Source organism: Penicillium maclennaniae (assembly GCF_028827695.1).
Source record: "Penicillium maclennaniae strain IBT 15551 chromosome Unknown utg000004l:1.0-3007600.0:1.0-3009580.0, whole genome shotgun sequence".
Classification (NCBI taxonomy): domain Eukaryota; kingdom Fungi; phylum Ascomycota; class Eurotiomycetes; order Eurotiales; family Aspergillaceae; genus Penicillium; species Penicillium maclennaniae.
The window spans coordinates 1,427,102-1,447,101 of record NW_026623216.1 but is presented as its reverse complement, the minus strand read 5'-3'; the positions used below and the strand labels follow the sequence as shown (position 1 = coordinate 1,447,101).

Genomic DNA, 20,000 nt, shown 5'->3' with positions numbered 1-20,000 from the left:
AACTGTTGAAGAGGGCGCATCTTCAGAATTTTCCCATACGGTTATACAGCCCGCCGGCAAACACGTCATAGATGAGAAGAGTATGCTGGATTATTAGGCGTGGAAGCAGCAAAGAGCATGTCCTTCGTCACCAAAAGCCGATGACTCTGCTGTAATCGACTCGGTCGAAGATGTCAAGCTATTGCCCAATCTGAAGGATATTTAGCCTTCTTTGAGCTCTGTTGAGTTGCCCATGGTAGGGGCGATCGTATTTAGCTTGGCTATATTTAAAGGCTAGTCAACTAAGGTGAGCCTGTGGAAAGCCACAAGACAAAGGCTGAAGAAATTGCGAAGTAATTCTGAGAGAAGGGGTTGAACTGCTTTGACTTCTTGGCGGTACGAGCTATTCCGGGGGCCTGCATGAGTACATCACAATCACATAATTATCCGGTGTGCCTATTGGTACACTTCTAAATGTATGTTTCATGGTATGAGATCAGTTCCAAAGCCATCATGACGCTTTGGAATGAGGTCTCAAGCACAAACTCGCAGTTTCTGAAATTGGAGCAAGATCTGCAAGGAATGCGAGGTGCAAACTAAAATATACAAGAACTTCTGAATCTAACATTACCCGATCACAAGCCGACAGGATATGATTGCATCGGAACTACCTTTTTTTCAAAAGGTTGCCATCATTCAAGACTCCATTGAAACAACTAGACATCGCAGTCCAGGGCTACTTTCGACCCTAATCTCAAGATTCACGATATCATCGACAGTACATGCATTCTCATGATAACACCATAGTACCATGCCCTCAATAGATCGGTACTCAATACAGAATATGTCAAAAAGAAAAGAAAGGAAATATTCTAGCTTAGCCAACGCCGGAAAATAGTAAAAAAGAACCCACATGCAAATAAGCCTTCAGCCGGAGGCACTCATACTCGAGTAAGCACTAAGCCTCCATGCGATTGCCACGCTCAGCATTAAAAGAATCCCTCCCCTCCGTAAACTTCTCAGTCACAACATCACACAAATCGATCAAATCATTAAATCCCTTCTCCAGCGCCTCCAGCGCAGTCGTAGAGTCCGTAGTCTGGATACGGAGATGCATCTTCGCGTCGGACGGATGGGGGATGGTATAACCACAGAATTCCACAGCGGGGTTTTTCATGATGGCGTAACGGAGGGCATTGCCCATTGTGTGGCCTTCGCCTTCGAATTGGAAGGAGGCGGCTGTTTCGGAGGAGCCGGGGAGCTAGGAAGATACATCAGACCTGGGTGTTGAATGAGAGATATGGGGTAGGTGACGTACCACGACGATGCGCTTCTCGTCTAGAAGGATGGGATCGGTAACTTCAGGCTCGGCGTCCATCATGGACTGGTCGTTTTCTTGGGGTTCTTGGGAGTGGACTGAGCCTGGCATAGTGTCGGTGTCGCGTGAGTCGTTACAGGCCTGGTTTGGATGGACTATTATAAAGCGTAATAGGACGGCTTGGTAACAGGGCAGTTGAAGGCTGGGAGGTGATGTGTTGTCGAGTGTCAGAGTGTGAAGTGACTAGACGCAAGAATTGAACGCAATGCAATGCCCGCAAAGACTTTCGACGATCTCGAAAAAAAAGTGTGTTATCGATAGGGGGCTCACCGCTTACCAATTACAGAGTGTGTTGTGGATAAGCTACATATGTCGATTCTGGGCACCGATATTTCAAGAAAAACAGATCGTCTCCGTGGCGCAATTGGTTAGCGCGTCTGACTGTTAATCAGGAGGTTGGAAGTTCGAGCCTTCCCGGGGACGTCATATTTTTGACTTTTTTTCCTTTTTACTTTCTTGAACTCCGGTCTACTGTGCTGCATTAAAAAATAATAATAGAAGTGTTGTTCTTGAATTCTTTGTGGGATCTCGTAAACTTGTTTGAGCAAGGGAGATGTTGTGCAGGGCGGGGAGTGACTGACTACACATGTGCTGCAGGAATTACAGGTTGATAAAGAGATGCAAACCCCCTGGAATCCAAACACGGGAATGGTATGACTATTTGACAGAACATATGCCTTGATCAGGTATGGCAAGCGACTCCGTTCTCTATTGATTGCCGGTGGCGCCTTTGACACCTGCCACACTTGCTAGTCTTCGACGAGTCTGACGCTATTAGACGCTAAATATCGGAGTTTCGAGGCGGAAAAAGAAAATCATTCCCCAGTGACGCTTGTGACTGGCTCCAAGAAGAGCGTTCGTTCCCAATCGGTCTTTCAATAGAAAATCGTCCATGGTAGAAGCGATACTTCACAAGTTCATATTTCACCAAAAATAAAGTCTATGAGTAGGTCATATAATGATATGTTTGTTGTACACCTACTCATTTTATAACACGTATTTTGTTGATTCAGAGTGTGCTACTCGCTAGATTTAACAATTGAGCGCCAAGGCCAGTGTGATGTTCGTAATACCTTTTACTAGCCATGAGATTACTCCATTGTCCCCGAACATAAAATTCGAATTCTACACGCAATCTCTATCCAAAAAAGCAAAAAAAGGAAAAAGGAAAAAGGAAAAAGAAAAATTTCAATGGCTGACGAGCGCATTGCAGGTAGTTTGGGAGGTCATTTGGGAGGCGGCGGGCCGCTTGGGATGGCGGGCCGCTTAAGAACTCCGTTGCGGGTTGTCTTAAAGGGGACATAGGCTCTCAACTCGCAAAAGGAGATCATTTGGACCGGAGACTCGGGGATCATGTACTGGCCTAGCAGGGGTTGTCTCTGGGAATGAATAGAAAAAGCAGGTATTCCGCGGATACGAGACCTCCGGTTCCTGAGAAGGTTGATGTGTGTAGGGTACGCTAAAAGACTCAAACAATAGTCTGTCCACCTGGGCCCAAAATCCGCCCCAAACTCCGCCCCGAAATAAATTAATTTTCGGATGGCCGGGTCAAAATCTTATCTCCTCAAAATCCTATTATTGATTTGGCCCAAAATGGCAAGTTGTTTCTCCATACTTGGATAATGGATACGTGCCGAGCTACAAGTCCTACGCATCTGCAATTTCCTAGGTCTTGTCCCAAATGCACAGATCTCTTGAACACGAACATCAACATCCAGTAACCTGAGACTCAGAGCCAATGATGAGGGCCAACGCGTTGCCGGGTTCTGAATCGGATCCAGGGCACAGGGTTAGTGTGCGGTCGGCAGAGGGTTCCGTGTGTTAGTGAACTGGAACTGGACACGATCCACACGGGGACATGCGGTGCGTGTCCCTGGGTCCGGGGTGTGCGTGGTGCGTGGTCTGTGGTCTGTGGTCTGTGGTCTGTGATCTGTACAGTGGATGTCTCCTAATCTAAGCGCCGAGACAGTGCCGTCTTCGACAGCAGGCCGCACCGTGAGTCGCTGTCACGCTATGTGACAGGATCCGTTGGGGATAGGCGCAGATCAAGGTCAAGGCTTTCGAGTTCAGTCGATCAGAACCCCAGAGGGCGTCCAGCCACCCAGGGTCGAGGTGGACTGCGGTTGTTAATTAGCGTGGTTAGTGTGGTTAGCACGGTTGTGTGAGGGGCGAGTGCGTAGAGAAAGGCTGAACTTGGTAGTAAAAGTCCGGGTCGAAGTGGATTGCAGCCCCTGATATCTCCTGGCGGATGGATCAATCATCGGAGTAGTGACATTCACGAACCTGGCTCGTGCCCAAAGGGAGGGAAGGATTGGGGGGGAAAATCAGAAACACTGGTGTGAGAAAAAGAAACACGCTGTGTCTCAGTTGGGATCGTTTCTCATTCTGATACGCTCGGCGCCTCCTGGTTTGCGTCTTTGTGTTTGGAGTCGTGATCCACTAAACTCTCGACTCCACGTACCTAGTACTTACAGTGTCCTCGTTACTGACTTCCTGCTCCAAGTACTGTCTACCTCTTTAATTGCACTCCCCCCCTCCTCCTGGGTTCAGAACTTGAACCCCCTGTACATTTGGTTCGGTTTATTTTTCCTTCGATCTTGTCACACTCTCTAGCCCGCTCTTGGTCTTTTTTTTTTCCTTTTTCCTTTGTTCCCTTGACGATCTATCTCTCTCTCTCCCTCTCTCTCTTCCTCTCCCTCCCTCGCCAACCGTCAGCCGCCAACTTGAGCCTCGCTCATACACATTCGTTCATGCTCCACTACTAGGTCTCGGGCTTCTCTTCCCCGGGAGTTCCACCCCCAGTATATCATGTCGACCGCAGTGGCACCAGCAATGGCTCCATTGTCTTCATCACATACGACCCGCGATCCAAGCCCGAAGAACTACCCAACCTTGGCCCGTCCACCGGCCCCGGTGAATTCATCTCCCTCTCGTATGTCGCCAGATGGGGCCTCGAAGGGTACCCCCGAGAACCGCGATCAGCCATCTCCCTCTGGCAGCACAGGGCCCAGAATCACGGTCAAGAAGGAGCCGCCTTCGTCGCCGCGCATGGGGGCTAGTCGACCCCGGCCGCGCAAGCTAGACCTTTCGACCAGTCTGCCTTCCTCGAGCGGTCTGCAGGTGCGCCCTCCAAATGGGCCGATGACCGCCCGTGATGGAGTCCGAATGCAGGACGTCGGTCTGGCATGTTTGTCGCCCGGCTTCCAAACCCACGATCCGATGATGCGAGAGCAACTTCAGCGCAGTTTGTCAGTACGCGACCAGCAGCGATCAATAATTGAGGCACGACTACAAAAGTCTGCCAAGGATGAGGGTCCCGGCGGTACCAAGCCATCAGAGTCGGGCTTCATGGGCATGCCCAAAGCTGGCAAGCGGCGAGCTCCGCCAGGTCTATCGATCGTCCCTCCTCTGCGTCGCAGTTCGCCAACGAGCGCGTGATCCAGTCCGCGCCGCTGAACCAGACATTCACAGGCCGATATCAACCTCAGCCGTTGACACGGCACATTGTCAACCAGAGCCCGACTCTAGGCTCGACCTCGCACATGCACCAGGTCCCCGCCACGCAAACGACCAACCGTCTTCCCCCTCTCTCCGACGTCTTTGGACAGGACGCATTGGGTACCCGGGATCGCGATCCCAACCGTTCCGGTCTGTACCCGAATACCTCGAGCAACAATTCTTCGCAGTCCAACTTGGCTCCTATGCCTTCTCCTGGACTCCCCGGCAGCATGTCTCACACGCCCAGCCGACCTCGCGAGTATCACTCGGCCGAAGAGGCGGTGCAGGAAATGTCCGGTGGACGGGAAGAACTGCTTCCTCGGATTGTGCATTACGGAGGCCATCAACCGCCCACGCCGCCCTCACCACAAATCATTCACGCTGCTCCCAAGACGGCTCCTCTAGCCAGTGAGGCAATGCCACCCAGTGCACCCGTTGCTTCCACATTCGGTTTCGGTTCTACGGAATCCACGGCGCGTCGTCGCTCGCGAAATGAATACGAGCACGACAATGGAAGCCCGCCGCTGGGTCACGGCCCTACTTCCTATCGCCCGAATCCCGCTGCCAGCGCAGGTCCCAACGCTGTGCCTTATGGTCCCTTTGGTGCTGGGCGAGACTCTCCAGAGACCCAAAGACGAAAGAAGGAAGAATTCCTGGGCCTCTGCGCTCGTGCTTGGGATCTATTCCACTCATGAAGACCCGTATCGCATTGGAAGCTTACACTATCCATGCAGTCCTGGCAGATCCAATCGATATCTGTCTAGCTCTGTACAGGGACCCTGTAAAATACGAAGCATTTTGCCCGTATATGACAAGGACACCGGAGCGGCTGGCATATATCCGCCCGCTGTCCTCAGCCCGAGGCCTTTTGCAATAGGCTCTCGAGCATAATACCTCGCTATCTTACCTCTACTACCCTGCACTCATCTTGATGATTTGAGTCTCTTTCTATGACATTGATGTTTATATCTCATCGACACGACAGTGTGGCGCCTATCGGGCTCAAGAAAAACTATCCTCGAAAGCTTGCATTGATTGATTTTGGCGTCTGGCGGTTATCTCTTGCTTTTTGACCAATATACCTTTCTGGGCATTGCTTTGTGGGACTTCGCATTTGTGAACCCAATGTTTCTCTTCTACTTCGATTTTTCTTTGACCTCGACCCCATATACCCTAATGTAGTCATATAATGCATTGGGCCCGTTCAATTCTCGCATGAAGTCACATCTGAAAAGCAAATTGGGTATCTAATCAAGCCGTCTGCGCTTAGGAGGTCCACCACCACCACCACCACCACCAAAACCGGACCCAGAATCCTCAGCTCCCCTTCTCTCCCAGGGCATCTCCTTCCTCTCCTTAGACGCAATCTTCTTCCTCCTCCGCTCCAAAGCCCTAGCCCGATCTCTCGATCCCATCTCCTCGTACTTCTTCTGCATCACCTGCTTCTTCAAATCCGACTTCTTCAAGAAATAAGGCGTACTCTTCTTGCCCTCCCTCAACATCTGCTTCTCCTTCTGCTTATGCTCCAGCTGTACCTTCCTCTCCCTCTTCCGATTTTCCATGCTCTTCATCCGATCACTCGCGGACAGAATCTGCCTCTTCAACGCCTCCTTCTGCTCTGGATTCTTCGTCCGCGCCATCTCAGCCTTCATTTCCTTCAATTCAGAAAGCCTATAGTCATCCAGGAAAGCATAGGCCTTGTCCGCGAGTTCTGGATTCTTGCCTTTGCCCGAATGTCCCATGACAGCTGCGTCAAAGCGTGGATCCCGTGCTTTAGCGTGCGATGGAGGCTCGACGACAACTAGTCGACGGGAGACGGCGCGCTTAGATGATTGTTCCATGGGCGCATGCTTATTGGCGCGCGCGGCTTTCTTGTCCTTTTTATCTTTGGATTCGCTTTTCTCGGCAGCGAGGCGCTTTTGTTCGCGGGCTTCGAGGATGCGGGCGCGGATATCATCAACTGGCGCAGCGTCTTCTTTGGAGGCTTTTTCTTTGCGTTTTTTGGGGCCCATTGAGGCTTGGGCTTTGGCGAGGGCGCCAAAGGAAATGTTGCTTAGAGAGGCTTTAATGTCGTCGTCTTCGTCTTCTGAGGATTCTTCCTCATCTTCGGCGACACTATTTGAGCCATCAGAGTCGTCATCTTCTGAAAGATTGGATTTCTCCGAGCTCTATCAAATTTGTTAGTGAAAAGAAACAATATAGAGTCATCGGTAGCAATCATACTTCTTCGGATTTGGACTCGGCATCGGAGTCTTCCTCTCCTTCACCGTCATCTTGAGAGACCTCCTTGGCAGCATCGGACTGCTCCAAGTAGTCATCATCATCATCGGCAGGTCGTGCCCGCACCCGGCGGTTCAGAATATCGGAGATAGCCATATTGAGTCGATGTTGAACTCTGCAAATCAGCGGAGCCGCGAAAAAGTAAAATATTGCCAGCTCAGGCGGTGAGGCGATAACGGGCTGATTAGGTATTTTTTCCCCGATTGCGCATCAATATCGGGCTTCAATGTCGCGCTGGACTCGTTCTTCTCCATTGTGCATTTCACTCTCTCGTCCGACCTGCGCGACTTACTGTGATGTTACTGTAGGCCAGGTGGGCAAATTCCTCGTTTTGCGCTGTGATCTCCATCCAGTCTATGGCTACTAACCGCTGATTGATAGGCTAGCCCCTCGGTCTCGAATTCTGCTCATCGGTCTGATTGCACAACATTCAAGCTGCCTCGAACAAAAAGGCTCAAGCGCGCGGCTTCCGCCGCGGGGCTTCCTGTGCCGCCGGATCGAGGCTTTCAAGGTCCCCACCATGCTGCTGCGCAAAATCCTGCGAATGTCCCGAAGAGCATGAGCGGACATGATATGCCGGGGTGGTCGGTGCCGCCTCCTTATGCTGGTGCATATAATGGTCAGGGCACGGAGGAGCATAATGCGCAGCCCAACGCGCCGGCTAATGGGTACCTAGCGCCTGTTCCCAACTCAGGCCTACCAGTGTCTCAGTTACCGCCCATGCCACCGTCTACATTTGGCGCATACAATGTCCCTTGGGCATACCCGAATCACAACCCCGAGAATGGTTCTATGACCCCCGCACCGCCTTTGCCTTTCCTCAACCCTGGATTCTTCAATCCTGCGATGGGCATGCCCCCTCCGTTTCCTATGATGCCCTTCAACGCCATGCTTCCGTTCCAGGGTGCACAATCCATGAGCACAGTAGCCTCGCCTCGAAGAGCAAGGTCTGGGACACCACCTGTGATGGTGCCTGTCCCTGACAAGGCATACATGGAGACGGCATCAAAAGTCCCGCGAAGACGCAATTCGCCTCGACCTCTCCTGGTCATCCTTGACTTAAACGGCACGCTCATTCTCCGAAAACACAAGCGATTACCACCCAGCTTCGCCCGACGCCATGGTCTCGGCCAGTTCCTCGAAGAGTTAACAAGGAAACATTCCGTAATGGTTTGGTCCAGCTCAAAACCTCAGACTGTCAACGCCATCTGCGAAAGACTCTTCCCAGGCGACAAAGCAAAGACCCTCGTGGCGCAATGGGGACGAGACAAATTCGGCCTCACAAGCGTGCAATACAACTCCAAACTCCAAGTCTACAAAGAATTGCACAAAGTCTGGAGAGATCGCCAAGTCCAATCCACATACCCGGACAACAACCCGACAGACAGCGAATTCCCCTCAAGTCACCGCTGGGACCAAAGTAATACGATTCTCATCGATGACAGCAAACTTAAAGCTCTCAGCGAACCATACAACATTCTCGAAATCCCCGAATTCACAAATAATCCCTCCATTGACGAATCAACCCTCTTCAAAAAAGTCCTCGCTAGACTCGAATACCTCTCCTACTACGATGACGTGAGCAAGGTCTTCCGGGAATGGAACGAGCAGGCCACGAACGAGAAATGCTCTATTCTCGAAACCCACCTGCCTCAATTGAAAGAGGATTGTCATGTCGAAATATATGATGAAGAAGACGGTGGAGTCAGTCTACGTCAAATCTCTCCCGGCGAGCAGGCTCGCGCGAGGGAGGCATTGGCACTATCACAGGATACTGGCCAAGATGGTTTCAAGCCAGGAGGGAAGAAAAAGGCAATTCGAGCCTCCCAGAAGGAGCGCAAGAGGCTTGCAAAAGAGAGGGAGGCAGCGCTGGCGGCTGCCAATGCCAATGCCGATGCCGATGCCGGTGTTGATACCAAAGTCGATGTGAAAGTCGAAGCCAGAGCCGAAGCGGTCCCAGCCGGCATCGAGCCTGCGGTCTCGACAGATCCAATGGCCAACCCAGACAAGAAAAAGAAGAAAAAGAAAAAGAAAGCAAAGAAAGGCAAACTCCCAGAATCAGATCCGAGTCTGGAGCCAAACGGTCCATTGCATGACTTCCGCCAACATGGCCATGTGAAGGAAATAGAACCGACAGAGAGTTTGGAGACTACCACAGTCGTGGTACAGGAGTCTACGCCTATTGATTCCGTTGATTCCGTTAACACGGTTATCAGCTCTGTCGAGGGAAAATTTATCTCTGAACATTCCGAAGATATTTCAAACGAGACGTCCCTTCCTCCACGCCCGCGCTCACCATCTTCTGCATCCGATATCGGATCCAATAACTCGTTGTTAGATCGATTGGAGGAAGGACTCGGGTTTCCGAAGCCATAAGGATTGGTCTTGAAGTGATACCCAAATTCTTCTTATATGAGTTTTCTCTGGAGTTTGATGGGCTTGTCTCGGCGTCATGGACGTATTCATCTTACGAATGGTTTATCTTATTATCTTTTATCTCAGTTATTCTTACCTGTTTATTCTTACGGATACTACTGAGGTCCAGTCTTTAATCGATACCAATATACTTTTATCCATGAGATTACGCTCTTCTGAAAGTTCCAATGTTTGTGGGGATGTAAGGGGTCCATTCGGAATCAGTATACATCCATTAGCCCAAAGCTTGGCCTGAATGCGCACACTATAGTCGTATCCCTTGTTGAAGACCATTTTGATGGTCATTATTTGGATCAAAGATAAGAAGTGAGTCATACACATTAAAATAGCATTTCTCCATTGCTCAGGCGTTCGTACCTAGACTCGAACGCAAGACAGTACGTATCTGGTGCCCAACCCCTTCAGCCTCTCTCCATTGACTCAAGCTTTCTATCGAATCCCACATAGTTCGTTGCGCTCCGCCCTTCTCTTCCTTACACGGCATCAAAAGCGCTCATGAGGCAGGATAGGTTCATGACTCGACGAATTTCATTCACCACAGCGCGACTAGATATCTAACTACCAGAAAGCGCTTGTTGTTGTTGGCAATCCCATAGGATATTCAAATGTGATTGGTTTGGTACTGCATTTTGTGTCAATGCTATGATCATCGAGTTGCCCGCACCTCGATGTCCTAAGCCAAACTTCTCGTCAAACAGAGTTGAATCCAAGTCCCTCTGCTTATTTAGATGGGCGGGAAAATGCATGAGATACCTATAGATGGAGTTCCTGGTGGTATTTGGCAGTTCAATGTTATCACTAGCCCTTTCACTCTAACAGCCACTATCGATTGCTTATTTCTAATAAACACATTTTGCCGAGGACGAAAGCACCACTGAATGGGACATAGATACGGTTTTCATCTAGCTGGGAGATACATTATGTCAAAAATAGGTTTCCCGTGGCCTTGGTCAGAGATATATAGTTTTTTCATGCTGACCTACACCAAACCCACCTCGTAATGTGTGAGAATCAAATGGCTAAAGACTGGGTATCATGAAGATTCAAGGTATGTCTTGCCTTACGGTTTCACAAGTCGTCCATCAATTGGCTTCCAACGTTCCAAGGTTCCAAGGTCGCTATACAAGGAAGGAGATGGAGCTAAACCAACGCACGGGCCACATATCAAGTGCAAGCTCTGCACGTGGGTCAGGCATGAACAGAATGTGGACGCCCATCCATGGTCAGGGGAAATCACAGTCCATTCTTGGTTTTACGATTACGATTGAAGAGAACAAGTTCATTCATAGCCACTCGGGACAAGACCCGAGAGCTTTATTCATTGCCAGATCTAAAGCTAGCAGCGACAAACATCCAGTGTAACCAGACTGCAAGTCGATCATCTCGCATCACATTTCATAACCGTGAACGTGAACCACATCGGCGCGTAACAAGAATATTTTATCCCCCGCAGGAGGAGAAAAAAAGGGGGAGCCGAGACCAGCGATCAAAAGACCAGTCCCAGTCCGGCAGCCCGGGGTATTTGAAGATGGGGGTCGGAAAGGGGGTGAGGAACCGGCCGCACACGCTTATTTGAAGACGTGACCGTCAGCGGAGGGGAGAACCTTGCCGTCGACGGTGAGGGGGGGTGTCCCAGGCCCAGATGTCCTCAATGTACTTGCGGTCAGCCTCGGAGGTGGGGTCGAGCTTGGTGAAGTTGTAGGACTCATGGTCGGGGGCGACGTCGAAGGCGGGGGCAGCCTCCTGGCCGCGGACGAGGAAGACACCCTCGATGACGCAGGCGTAGTTGGCACCGAAGACGTGCTGGCAACCGAAGAGGTACTTGCGGGAAGCCTCAAGACGGGCGTGGAAGCCACCGATCAGGTTGTTGGCCATGAAGGTGAGCTTAAGCTCGTCGTTGTACTTGTAGGCGACCTTCCAGAGGGAGTACTCCTCGGGCTTGTAGTGCTCCCAGAACCAGGGCATGGCGACGGTGCGGGTGTCCTCGTTGGAGTACTGGCGCTTCCACTCATCGAGGATGAGGGTGGGCTTGCCAAGGGCCTCAAGGGGGTGCTTGGGCTTGGGGGCGGGGGCAGCCTCGGGCTCCTCAGCGGCGGCAGCAGCAGCGGGGGCAGCAGCCTTGGGCTTCTCCTCCTTCTTGGGGGCGGTGTACTTGATGACCTCGTCGGTGAACTTGGCCTCGTAGACGGCCTTGAAGTCAGCCTGGTTAACAATGGTGTTGTACCAGCGGGTGACAGCGGGGTTGGCATCACGGAACTTCTTGTCCAGGACGGTGGCGAAGGCACGGGTCAGGAGGGAAGCAGTGAAGATATCAGCGAGAGTGATACGCTCGCCAACGAGGTAGGTGTTGGCGGTCAAGTGAGACTCAAGGACAGCCATCTTGGAGACAGCGACCTTGGCGACCTCATCGACGGTCTTCTTGTTGTAGGGCTCGAGGCCGAGGAGGGGGCGGTACCAGGCACCGAAGCTGGGGAGGACCTCGCTGTTGGCGAAGGACATCCAGCTCACGATGGAGGCATAGTCCTGCTTGGTCTTGCCGAGCAGAGTAGTCTTCTCGTTCTGGGAGGTGACTATTGAACCAAAACAGGTTAGTGATGGTCTTGACAGGTGGATCCAAAACAAATCATGCAATCATGGAAGCCAAAGGAAGAATGTAATCCAAAAAAAGGGGGAAAACAGTCCATGCCCAAAATTTTTCACCCGAAGCGGGGTACTTCATTTTTTTTTTGCTCTTGGGTCAGAAGTTTGTCATTCTCAACACTGTTGTTATGACAGGGATAACTAATATCTCATCATGTAAAGAGAGGCGGTCGGCAAGGAATTGTCGAAATGCAAAACGAAAAAAAAAAAACAGAATCCAAACAAAACATGTCATGAACTTACCATAGATGGCGATGGCGATAGCCTCGGAGAGGTTGAAGCCGTTGGCACCCTCGAAGCCGGGGATCTTGCCGAGGGGCTGGATCTTGCGGTACTCAGCGCCAGCCTTAGCACCGTTCGCCTCGGTCTTGACCAAGTCCAACTCAAGGCCGTTGTGCTTGGCAGCGACCAGGGTGGCGATGGTACGACCGTTGTCCTGAGAAGAGTCAGAAGGTATCGTAGATGTTCAATGACCAAGAACATACAGGGAGACCGTAGAGCTTTCCGAAGGCCATTTTGAAAGCAGGGGGGGGCTAAAATGTAAGGATGAAGAGAAGAGAAAGGAGGAGAGGGGCAGGTAGAAATTTTGTGGAATGGGGGGAATTCGGTCTTCGGAGTAACTGATAATGCCTGATCACGTGCCGGGAAAAACAGCGTGCCGAAAGTCGAACTTCGTTCGTCTGTGCAGACGACAATTGATCATCATGGCTCGGCCCACGTATGGCATTGTCCAGGCAATGCAGTCCCTGAGATTGTATTCGCCCTCCTCTTACCGATTGGCAGCTCCTGTACTGCGGAGACAGACCCGTGGCTACGCGACAGAGCCCGAAAACACCACCGGGGAGATGCAATCATCGACTGAAGTGCCCCCGACGGAATTGCCTTCCACCGAACCTCTTCCCACGAAGTCCTTTGCGACCGAAGCCTCTTCGACCCAGCCCCCTTCAGCAGCTCCTCCGGCAGAGGCTCCCCCATCCGACATCCCGCGTGTCGTGAAAGCCGCACCGCAGATCGACTTTGCCAAATTCACATCTCAGCCCGCCCGTATCATCCCAGCCTCACCATCCTACTTCTCCGGCAGCCCCCGGTTCATCGACAACGTGCTGATGCTGGAGTCACTGCAAGCCAAGTATGCCTCGCTCCCCGTAGTAGGTGCCGGCGAGGCGCCGCGCATGGCCTGGTTCAAGCTGGCCCAATTCCGAGACTTTGTGGGCGAGCCCGTGCCGATGAAGAAATACAAATCACTGCTCAAGATTCTGCAGCGGTTGAACCGCATCCAGCCTGAGATGGTGCCCCAGGAGGTGCGCTCTCATCTGAGCAAATTCCTGCGTCCTGGTAACCCGTACGCTCAGCAGAACGTGCCTCGCACCGTGGACGAGAACGGTCGCGCTCGTGCGAAAGGCAAGCGTAAGGAGTCGACCGCCGTTGTGCAGTTGGTTGAGGGTGAGGGCGAGATCATGGTCAATGGCAAATCACTTGTCGAGATGTTCCAGCGGGTGCATGACCGTGAGAGTGCCCTTTGGGCTCTGCGAAGTACCCAGCGGATGGACAAGTATAATGCCTGGATTACGGTCAAGGGTGGTGGTGTGACTGGTCAGGCGGAGGCTATCACTTTGGCGATTGCGCGGGCGTTGCTGATACACGAGCCGGCTTTGAAACCTGCTTTGCGGAAAGGTGAGGAGCTTCTCCCAATTTCAAATTTCAATCCATTTACTGACGATCTTTTTAAGCTGGTGTCATTACTGTCGATGCTCGTCGCGTGGAGAGGAAGAAGCCGGGTCACGTCAAGGCCCGCAAGATGCCCACCTGGGTCAAGCGTTGAAAACCGGAAATTTTGTCGAGCGCGCTTTTCTTTATCAATCATGTATTATTTTATCATCCATGGCGGGCCGTCATGCCTGTTCTATATCCTGTACTCAATGCATATGGGGCTATCATTCAATGAATTGTGTATCAATAATGTTATTGCAATTAAGGAGACCCTGTCGGCCACCATAAGATCAATGGTCGTCGTTCAAAGAACTCTTGGAGACAATATGTGGAAGCATAGGTATACCCTCGAGGTAGATATCATTTAAATTCAAAGGGGAAAGGCTCGCAGGTCTGTGACTAGCACTCGACCTGAACCGACTCTATGGATATATAGCGTAGATATTGATTGCATAGACTACCTTGCCGTTGCAGGCACGAGCCCTAGATTCCGTTCACAGAGAAATCCAACAGTATAAGTCACACGGCTAGACCCATCGGCGACCATCATAGAAAGCCTTCACATGTTTTTCCTTAGAGCCGCCCTAATACAGAATAAATTTTCACATAAAAGAGACGTATCCCCAAACTCAAAAATAAATAAAAAAAACAGAAAGCTTATTCACAGGTCATCAATCATCAGAGAACAATGGCGCAAGGCTAGGCCACGTCAGGAGGGAGAAGAAAAGCGGCTGAAGCCGTCGAGGCGAAACTTCAGCCACAGAGACGGGATGGAAAGTCAAAAATGAGACTCGATCAGGGCGATCCCGATCACGATCACGATTACGATCATCACATGGTGACCAGTAGGTTGGTTCCTGGGTCAAAGGTCACATTGGGCCCCGATTGGCGGGGCGCTAGTGGACAATAGCCTCGCCGAGGCGGGTATTCTTTGCGTACTTCCGCGGCCAATGATGTTTGGCCCGTCAATCGCAATATGGTTCCAGCCCGATAAATATAGCGGGCTATGAATCGAAGCTGTGCGAGTCCATTTCGGCGGGAGAAGAATATTGGTGGAGTGGGAGAAGAGTTTTCATGGTCTTTGGGTTGTTGTAGCTGGTTCAGGCACCGTCTGAGCGCGGACAAGATCCGGTCTGCTCTCCATGAGATCAAGGCATTGACCTAAGACTATTGAAGAGGGGTAGTGTTAGATTTCGGAGGTTTGACAAGATTTGAAATTACCCTTACCACATAGGATTTCCTCTTCCCAGATGCCCATCTGATAATCGACCAGGCCGTGTTGTTCTAGTTGGTCACAGAGCTGGATCAGGACTTTGCCCATTTCTTCCATGCGCTCTCGACTCAATAGACTTGTTGGGATAGGTTGATGACCCGTCGAAACCAGGTCTTGCGTCATATCTTTCTGTTTCTGACATAGTGCCAGCCAACATAGATTAAAATGGTTCCAGAGCTGAAGGCGATCATCATGCTGGAGATGGTCGTCGCGCAGAATTCCTATGTATCACAAAGACGATTAGTCTTCTGTCCCCCACCAACCCGTCACAGTAATCAGATGATGCTTGCATGACGCGTGCCTGCAGGCAGAGCAATAGTAAAAGAAACGAAATTGAAAATTAAAAACCAACACGAGGAAAACAAACGAGTGGGTCCAGTCCGAAGTGTGATGCTGGTACGACCATGTGTCTTTCCAGAGGCAGTAGAATATCCAGCTTTTCTCAAGCTAAAGTATTTTAACTGCATAGAGAGTACATGTTGATATTGCATATCACGTTGTCGGCATCAAGATCGGAGCAAAAGCACCCAAATCATCAAAATATATCAAATACACCAAAACCAACAGATGAAATCAAACCAAGTAGATCAGAAGAGTTTCAAAACTTACCAAGATCCCGGGCATTAGTCACAAGCCATTCAGAAATTTCCAACAATGATCGACTGGCGTCAACCAATCGCCCCCCGCGGGTATGGTCAAAAGTGCCGCGTAGAGCCAGCTGGTACTGCGAGAAAGCCTCATCGACCGAGTGCTCCGGCAGGTCCTGTCTCGGGCCATCGTCCTGGCCCAAAGGTGGATTTAACCGGCCGTGACCGATTGGTGAGAAATCAGACATAGTAGGGAAAGGCTGCGAAATTGATGAACGTGGCATGGGACCAGGTTGATTATATGGCACACCTGCATTTAGGTAAGGTGAGAGGCCATGAACCCCGGCAGGCGCATCCTCGGGGGCGAAATACTGTGGAACGGAAAAAGTGTTCGACAGGGCCTCAATCGCTGCAGACTGCCGTGTCGGATACTGTGGAACAGCCTCAAAGGGTCCTGGTGCTGGACCCTGCTGACCGAAGCCGTACAGCATGGCCGACTCGTACGGCACGAACTGTTCTCGTCGCCGGCTCTGGCTCTGGCTCTGGTTCGGGCCCTGGGCCTGGGCCTGGGCCTGTCGAAACCCGTAAACATTCGAGACGTCTTGAAAGGCTGTGTGTCCATAGTCGTAGGACATTGATCGCTCAGCCTGCGACATCCCCGTTGGGTCTCCACGTGGCGCCTCAAACCGATCGGTTGCACGGCTGCCATGGCCAGATCGTGCCATCCATCGCTCTTGCTGCTTCATGCGTTGGTTGCCATCCATGAGGCTGTCCCACACGGACCTGCGTGGATCGAGGGCCCAATGAGTGGGGGACAGCGGTGGACTTGCGTAGGAGGCCAGCTTGAGAGCCCTCACCAGGTTTGATGTATTCTTTCTGTGATTGACACGCAAGAACTAAGTTGAGATCGTTGGGGACTGTCGGAAAGAGAAGATGGACATCAAGTATGCCCAGAATTTGCCCGAGTGGTTGTCAAAGTGTTGCCCAATATCAGATCTGGCAGCTTGGGATTATGCAAGGATGCTAAGGGTGTTAGGGTTAGCATCAAGACCGAGAGTGCAGGCACGGCTCCATATATAGAAAGATAGAAGCGTAATGGAAGTCCCAGCAGCGTGGAAAACCCTAGTGATTTGCAAGAGCCAAAAAAAAGGGCCAAGGAAAGACAGAGAATATGACGGATCTGATGTGTGAGAAAGATGACGCTAGAAAAAGGGAGGGAGCTGAACATACCAGTGACACATCCCAGGAGCTAGAACCTTTTTTTAGGGCCTGGGGCACGATCTCAACCGGGGATCTGGGAACGGATTAGTATTTGAGACTATCTACTTGGGGATGGCGCTAGCCGATCGATGTGATCTACGCCTAAACTCGTTCGGGCCTGTACGTCTGCGATCGCCCGGGAACCCGGCGCGCTGGTTCCTAGTGGGTTCCCGAAAGCTAGGGAGGATGTGTGAAGCACACTAGGATGGGAAAAAAATCAACATCAAATGTGAGAGAAGGGGCCGCGCCTCAGCTTTGAGGGGGGTCAGGTGCTTCGTGTTTTCATTACTTTTTCTTTTTTGTGTATGTCTTTTTATTCTGTTTCTCTTCATGATTATTTTGTTTTCTATTTCATTTCATTATTAATATATTTTTTTCTTTTGGCAACCAGGTTATGACCATTGTCCTCTGCTGCATGTGTAACTCTCACTGGGAGAGGGGCTGACCATCCATGAGTGGCGGTGTCCTAACCTGTGCTGTGCTTTTCCCCTTACTCTAGCCTGGCATCAGCACTAAGACAAAAAAGCAAATCCTCGAGTGTCAAGTCCACGACCCAGCCGGCTGGTTAGGCAGATGCAGTTCATAATTAGAGCCGAGACAAATAAAGGGGGGGGGCGGGTCCGAATTCCCTAATTTCTTTTGTTGACATTCCGGAAGATTGCCCAATTGCGCGGACAGCTACTTGGCCCCCTTTTTTTCGCGGATACCTGCACAGTAGAGAAGGGTCAAGGGAGGGAAAAATACCGAAGAGGCAAAGAGGAAAAGAGGAAAAATAAGAAAGCATAGCCCGAGATGATCGAAATACCAGAAATAAGAAAAGAAGCATAAGAAACAATAATAGGAAACAAAAAGAAACACAATGATCGTCACCCCGACTCAGACACCATCGGGCGTCGTCTGCCCGATTGGACGCCAATATGCACAATCCAGGGCCAGGGACGTCAAATCCCAGATTCGTTCTGTCATTCCGCCCCCAACCTGATCCGACGCTTTGGTTGGGATGGGGACATGCCGAGGTCGACATCTACATCGCCCGGCGTTTCACTTGCAATGCCCTGAAAATGATGCATCAGATGCCCAACTACCCTAAATCCGAGATAGGCATAAGCACGGCAGAAGAAAGAGAGGGGGGGGGGGGCCGCCGATAGACGCCCAAGTGGATTGGGTTGAAGGGACCGGTGTCTCACAATTAATGATTCTGCTCTTCAAGACCAGTTTTTGAGTCGGGTTGCGGATGATGTAATTGTGTAATCTGGAGCTTCTCGGCCTGATCTCTTGGTGCCTTGTGCGCCTCGGTGTATAGGCCCCGACCAGGAGCCCGGGTCCGGAGACCGGCCTGGGGAAGTAGTTGCATCGTGAGGGCTGAATTGGATACCTGATACTTTCTCGTAGGTAGCTGGGTCTGGAAGTCTCGAGACACACTTGGGCTCCGAGTGTTGTCAGGTGACCATGTACTTCCAAGACATACGGAGTTTACAAGAACGACATGAAGAAGTGGACAGAATTTGAAACACAAGTACAAGTGAACACCAAATATACCGCGTAGAAAAGGACCTTGATCGGGGTCATTGTCCTTCCGAGGGAGGTCACGCCACTGAAGAGATTGAGATTGTGACTGCGACAAGCATCCCGGTTGCGATTGACAGGACCACGAGACTTACAGTCCGGACGGAGGTTGGGCCGAAGGAATGGATGAGGCTGAGACACGGCCTCGCATGAACTCGAGAAGTGAGGTTATCCATTGGAGGTCGCCCTCGAGAAGAACTAAACTACATAAACACACGCTGGTCATAGAGTCATGTCATGTCGGCTCCGTGATGGCATGGTACGCGTGATACCGTATCATCACTAATGGAAAAACGGCAAAGGGAAAAGGTAAATGGTCGAACTCGGGGAATATTGCTGCCGCGCTTAGATTTGGTCTGGATTTATATGTCAGCATCCCAACGGAGGTTGTCACTGGAAAGGTACCTACTCAAAGTCATGCTCAAGTTCACATCTGTGCTCTCCACCATGTGCGTAAACTCTTCAAAGCTGATCTTGCCGTCGCCGTCCTGGTCGGCTTCCATGATGGTCTTGTCGACGATCTGCTGCAGCTGAATGTCCTTCAGGTTGTTACCAACCATCATCTTGAGCACAATGAAGAGCTCGCCGTTGGAGATATATCCGTCGCGGTCGATATCGTAGACGCGGAAGGCGAAGCGCAACTTCTCCTGCTTGTTACCCTTCGAGCTGAAGGCCGACAAACCAGTGACGAACTCCTGGAAATCAACGTCCCCCCCACCGTCCTCGTCGAAGATGGCGATCATTCTGAAAAGAAACCCCACATTAATTTTTGTCCCGCGATAGGCGCCCTGCGAACGGCGAATAAACGAACCTAGTGGCAAGCGGGTTGGAAGAGATCTGCGGCAGGAGAGGAACTCGTCTCGGTCGATGGTGCCGGAGGCGTCCTGTAAGTGTCATGTCAAAATACAATGTGATGTGTATACCGCTGTAGATCCCGGCGCACCTTATCAAGCTTCATGAAACGTTTCCGCAAACGATCCACTTCATCTCGGTCAACTGTGCCTCTGTGTCAGCCTTGTCTCGAATCCGGTCCATTGCATATTCACGTGTCCTAGAGCCGGTCAAACATACAGTTGGAAGTGGACACAATGTTATCAAAGAGCTGGGAGGTGCCCACAGAGCCGCGGCGACGCTGAACGTTGTGCATCGCGGCGGCATTAGGCTCGGAGGTTTGGTCCATGGTGGTGATGGAAGTGGTGGTGAGAGGGCGGTGACGGATGCCGTGAGGGGACCGGAAAAGTCAAAGTCGGAAGAAAGAAAGAGTATGCAAGTCTCAGCTACGAAAGATAGAAGAGTGAAAGACCAAAAAGAGTAAAGAAGGGTCGAGGGAAAAATGCGGAGAGACTATCATAACTGAACCCAAAGAAGCAATCTGATAATGCCCAGCCCCGCA

General features: G+C 51.1%; 8 protein-coding genes across 8 annotated transcripts; 3 read left to right on the top strand and 5 right to left on the bottom strand.

The window, feature by feature from the left end:
- Positions 1 to 937: 937 nt before the first annotated feature.
- N7477_004720 (DNA-directed RNA polymerase core subunit RPC19) lies at positions 938 to 1,408 on the bottom strand (the record flags this gene model as incomplete). The annotated part of the gene is made up of 2 exons (XM_056966383.1): positions 938 to 1,240; positions 1,298 to 1,408. The coding sequence occupies 2 exons, from the start codon at positions 1,406 to 1,408 to the stop codon at positions 938 to 940; spliced, it is 414 nt and encodes a 137-aa protein (XP_056823164.1).
- Positions 1,409 to 4,165: 2,757 nt separating this feature from the next.
- On the top strand, positions 4,166 to 5,550 carry N7477_004719 (uncharacterized protein; the record flags this gene model as incomplete). The annotated part of the gene is made up of 2 exons (XM_056966382.1): positions 4,166 to 4,756; positions 4,777 to 5,550. The coding sequence occupies 2 exons, from the start codon at positions 4,166 to 4,168 to the stop codon at positions 5,548 to 5,550; spliced, it is 1,365 nt and encodes a 454-aa protein (XP_056823163.1).
- A 552-nt stretch (positions 5,551 to 6,102) lies between these two features.
- Positions 6,103 to 7,231, bottom strand: rrp36 (putative pre-rRNA processing protein; the record flags this gene model as incomplete). The annotated part of the gene is made up of 2 exons (XM_056966381.1): positions 6,103 to 7,023; positions 7,079 to 7,231. 2 exons carry the CDS (start codon positions 7,229 to 7,231, stop codon positions 6,103 to 6,105), a joined length of 1,074 nt encoding a protein of 357 aa, XP_056823162.1.
- Positions 7,232 to 7,693: 462 nt separating this feature from the next.
- Positions 7,694 to 9,511, top strand: N7477_004717 (NIF domain protein; the record flags this gene model as incomplete). The annotated part of the gene is made up of 1 exon (XM_056966380.1): positions 7,694 to 9,511. One exon carries the CDS (start codon positions 7,694 to 7,696, stop codon positions 9,509 to 9,511), a length of 1,818 nt encoding a protein of 605 aa, XP_056823161.1.
- Positions 9,512 to 11,158: 1,647 nt separating this feature from the next.
- On the bottom strand, positions 11,159 to 12,726 carry N7477_004716 (putative translation elongation factor eEF-1 subunit gamma; the record flags this gene model as incomplete). Its single annotated transcript, XM_056966379.1, has 3 exons — positions 11,159 to 12,141; positions 12,455 to 12,647; positions 12,697 to 12,726. 3 exons carry the CDS (start codon positions 12,724 to 12,726, stop codon positions 11,159 to 11,161), a joined length of 1,206 nt encoding a protein of 401 aa, XP_056823160.1.
- A 189-nt stretch (positions 12,727 to 12,915) lies between these two features.
- Positions 12,916 to 14,033, top strand: N7477_004715 (mitochondrial 37S ribosomal protein uS9m; the record flags this gene model as incomplete). The annotated part of the gene is made up of 2 exons (XM_056966378.1): positions 12,916 to 13,885; positions 13,942 to 14,033. 2 exons carry the CDS (start codon positions 12,916 to 12,918, stop codon positions 14,031 to 14,033), a joined length of 1,062 nt encoding a protein of 353 aa, XP_056823159.1.
- Positions 14,034 to 14,993: 960 nt separating this feature from the next.
- Positions 14,994 to 16,545, bottom strand: N7477_004714 (uncharacterized protein; the record flags this gene model as incomplete). Its single annotated transcript, XM_056966377.1, has 3 exons — positions 14,994 to 15,088; positions 15,149 to 15,415; positions 15,804 to 16,545. The coding sequence occupies 3 exons, from the start codon at positions 16,543 to 16,545 to the stop codon at positions 14,994 to 14,996; spliced, it is 1,104 nt and encodes a 367-aa protein (XP_056823158.1).
- Positions 16,546 to 18,969: 2,424 nt separating this feature from the next.
- Positions 18,970 to 19,787, bottom strand: cnaB (calcineurin regulatory subunit B; the record flags this gene model as incomplete). Its single annotated transcript, XM_056966376.1, has 3 exons — positions 18,970 to 19,491; positions 19,551 to 19,603; positions 19,679 to 19,787. The coding sequence occupies 3 exons, from the start codon at positions 19,785 to 19,787 to the stop codon at positions 18,970 to 18,972; spliced, it is 684 nt and encodes a 227-aa protein (XP_056823157.1).
- Positions 19,788 to 20,000: the final 213 nt, after the last annotated feature.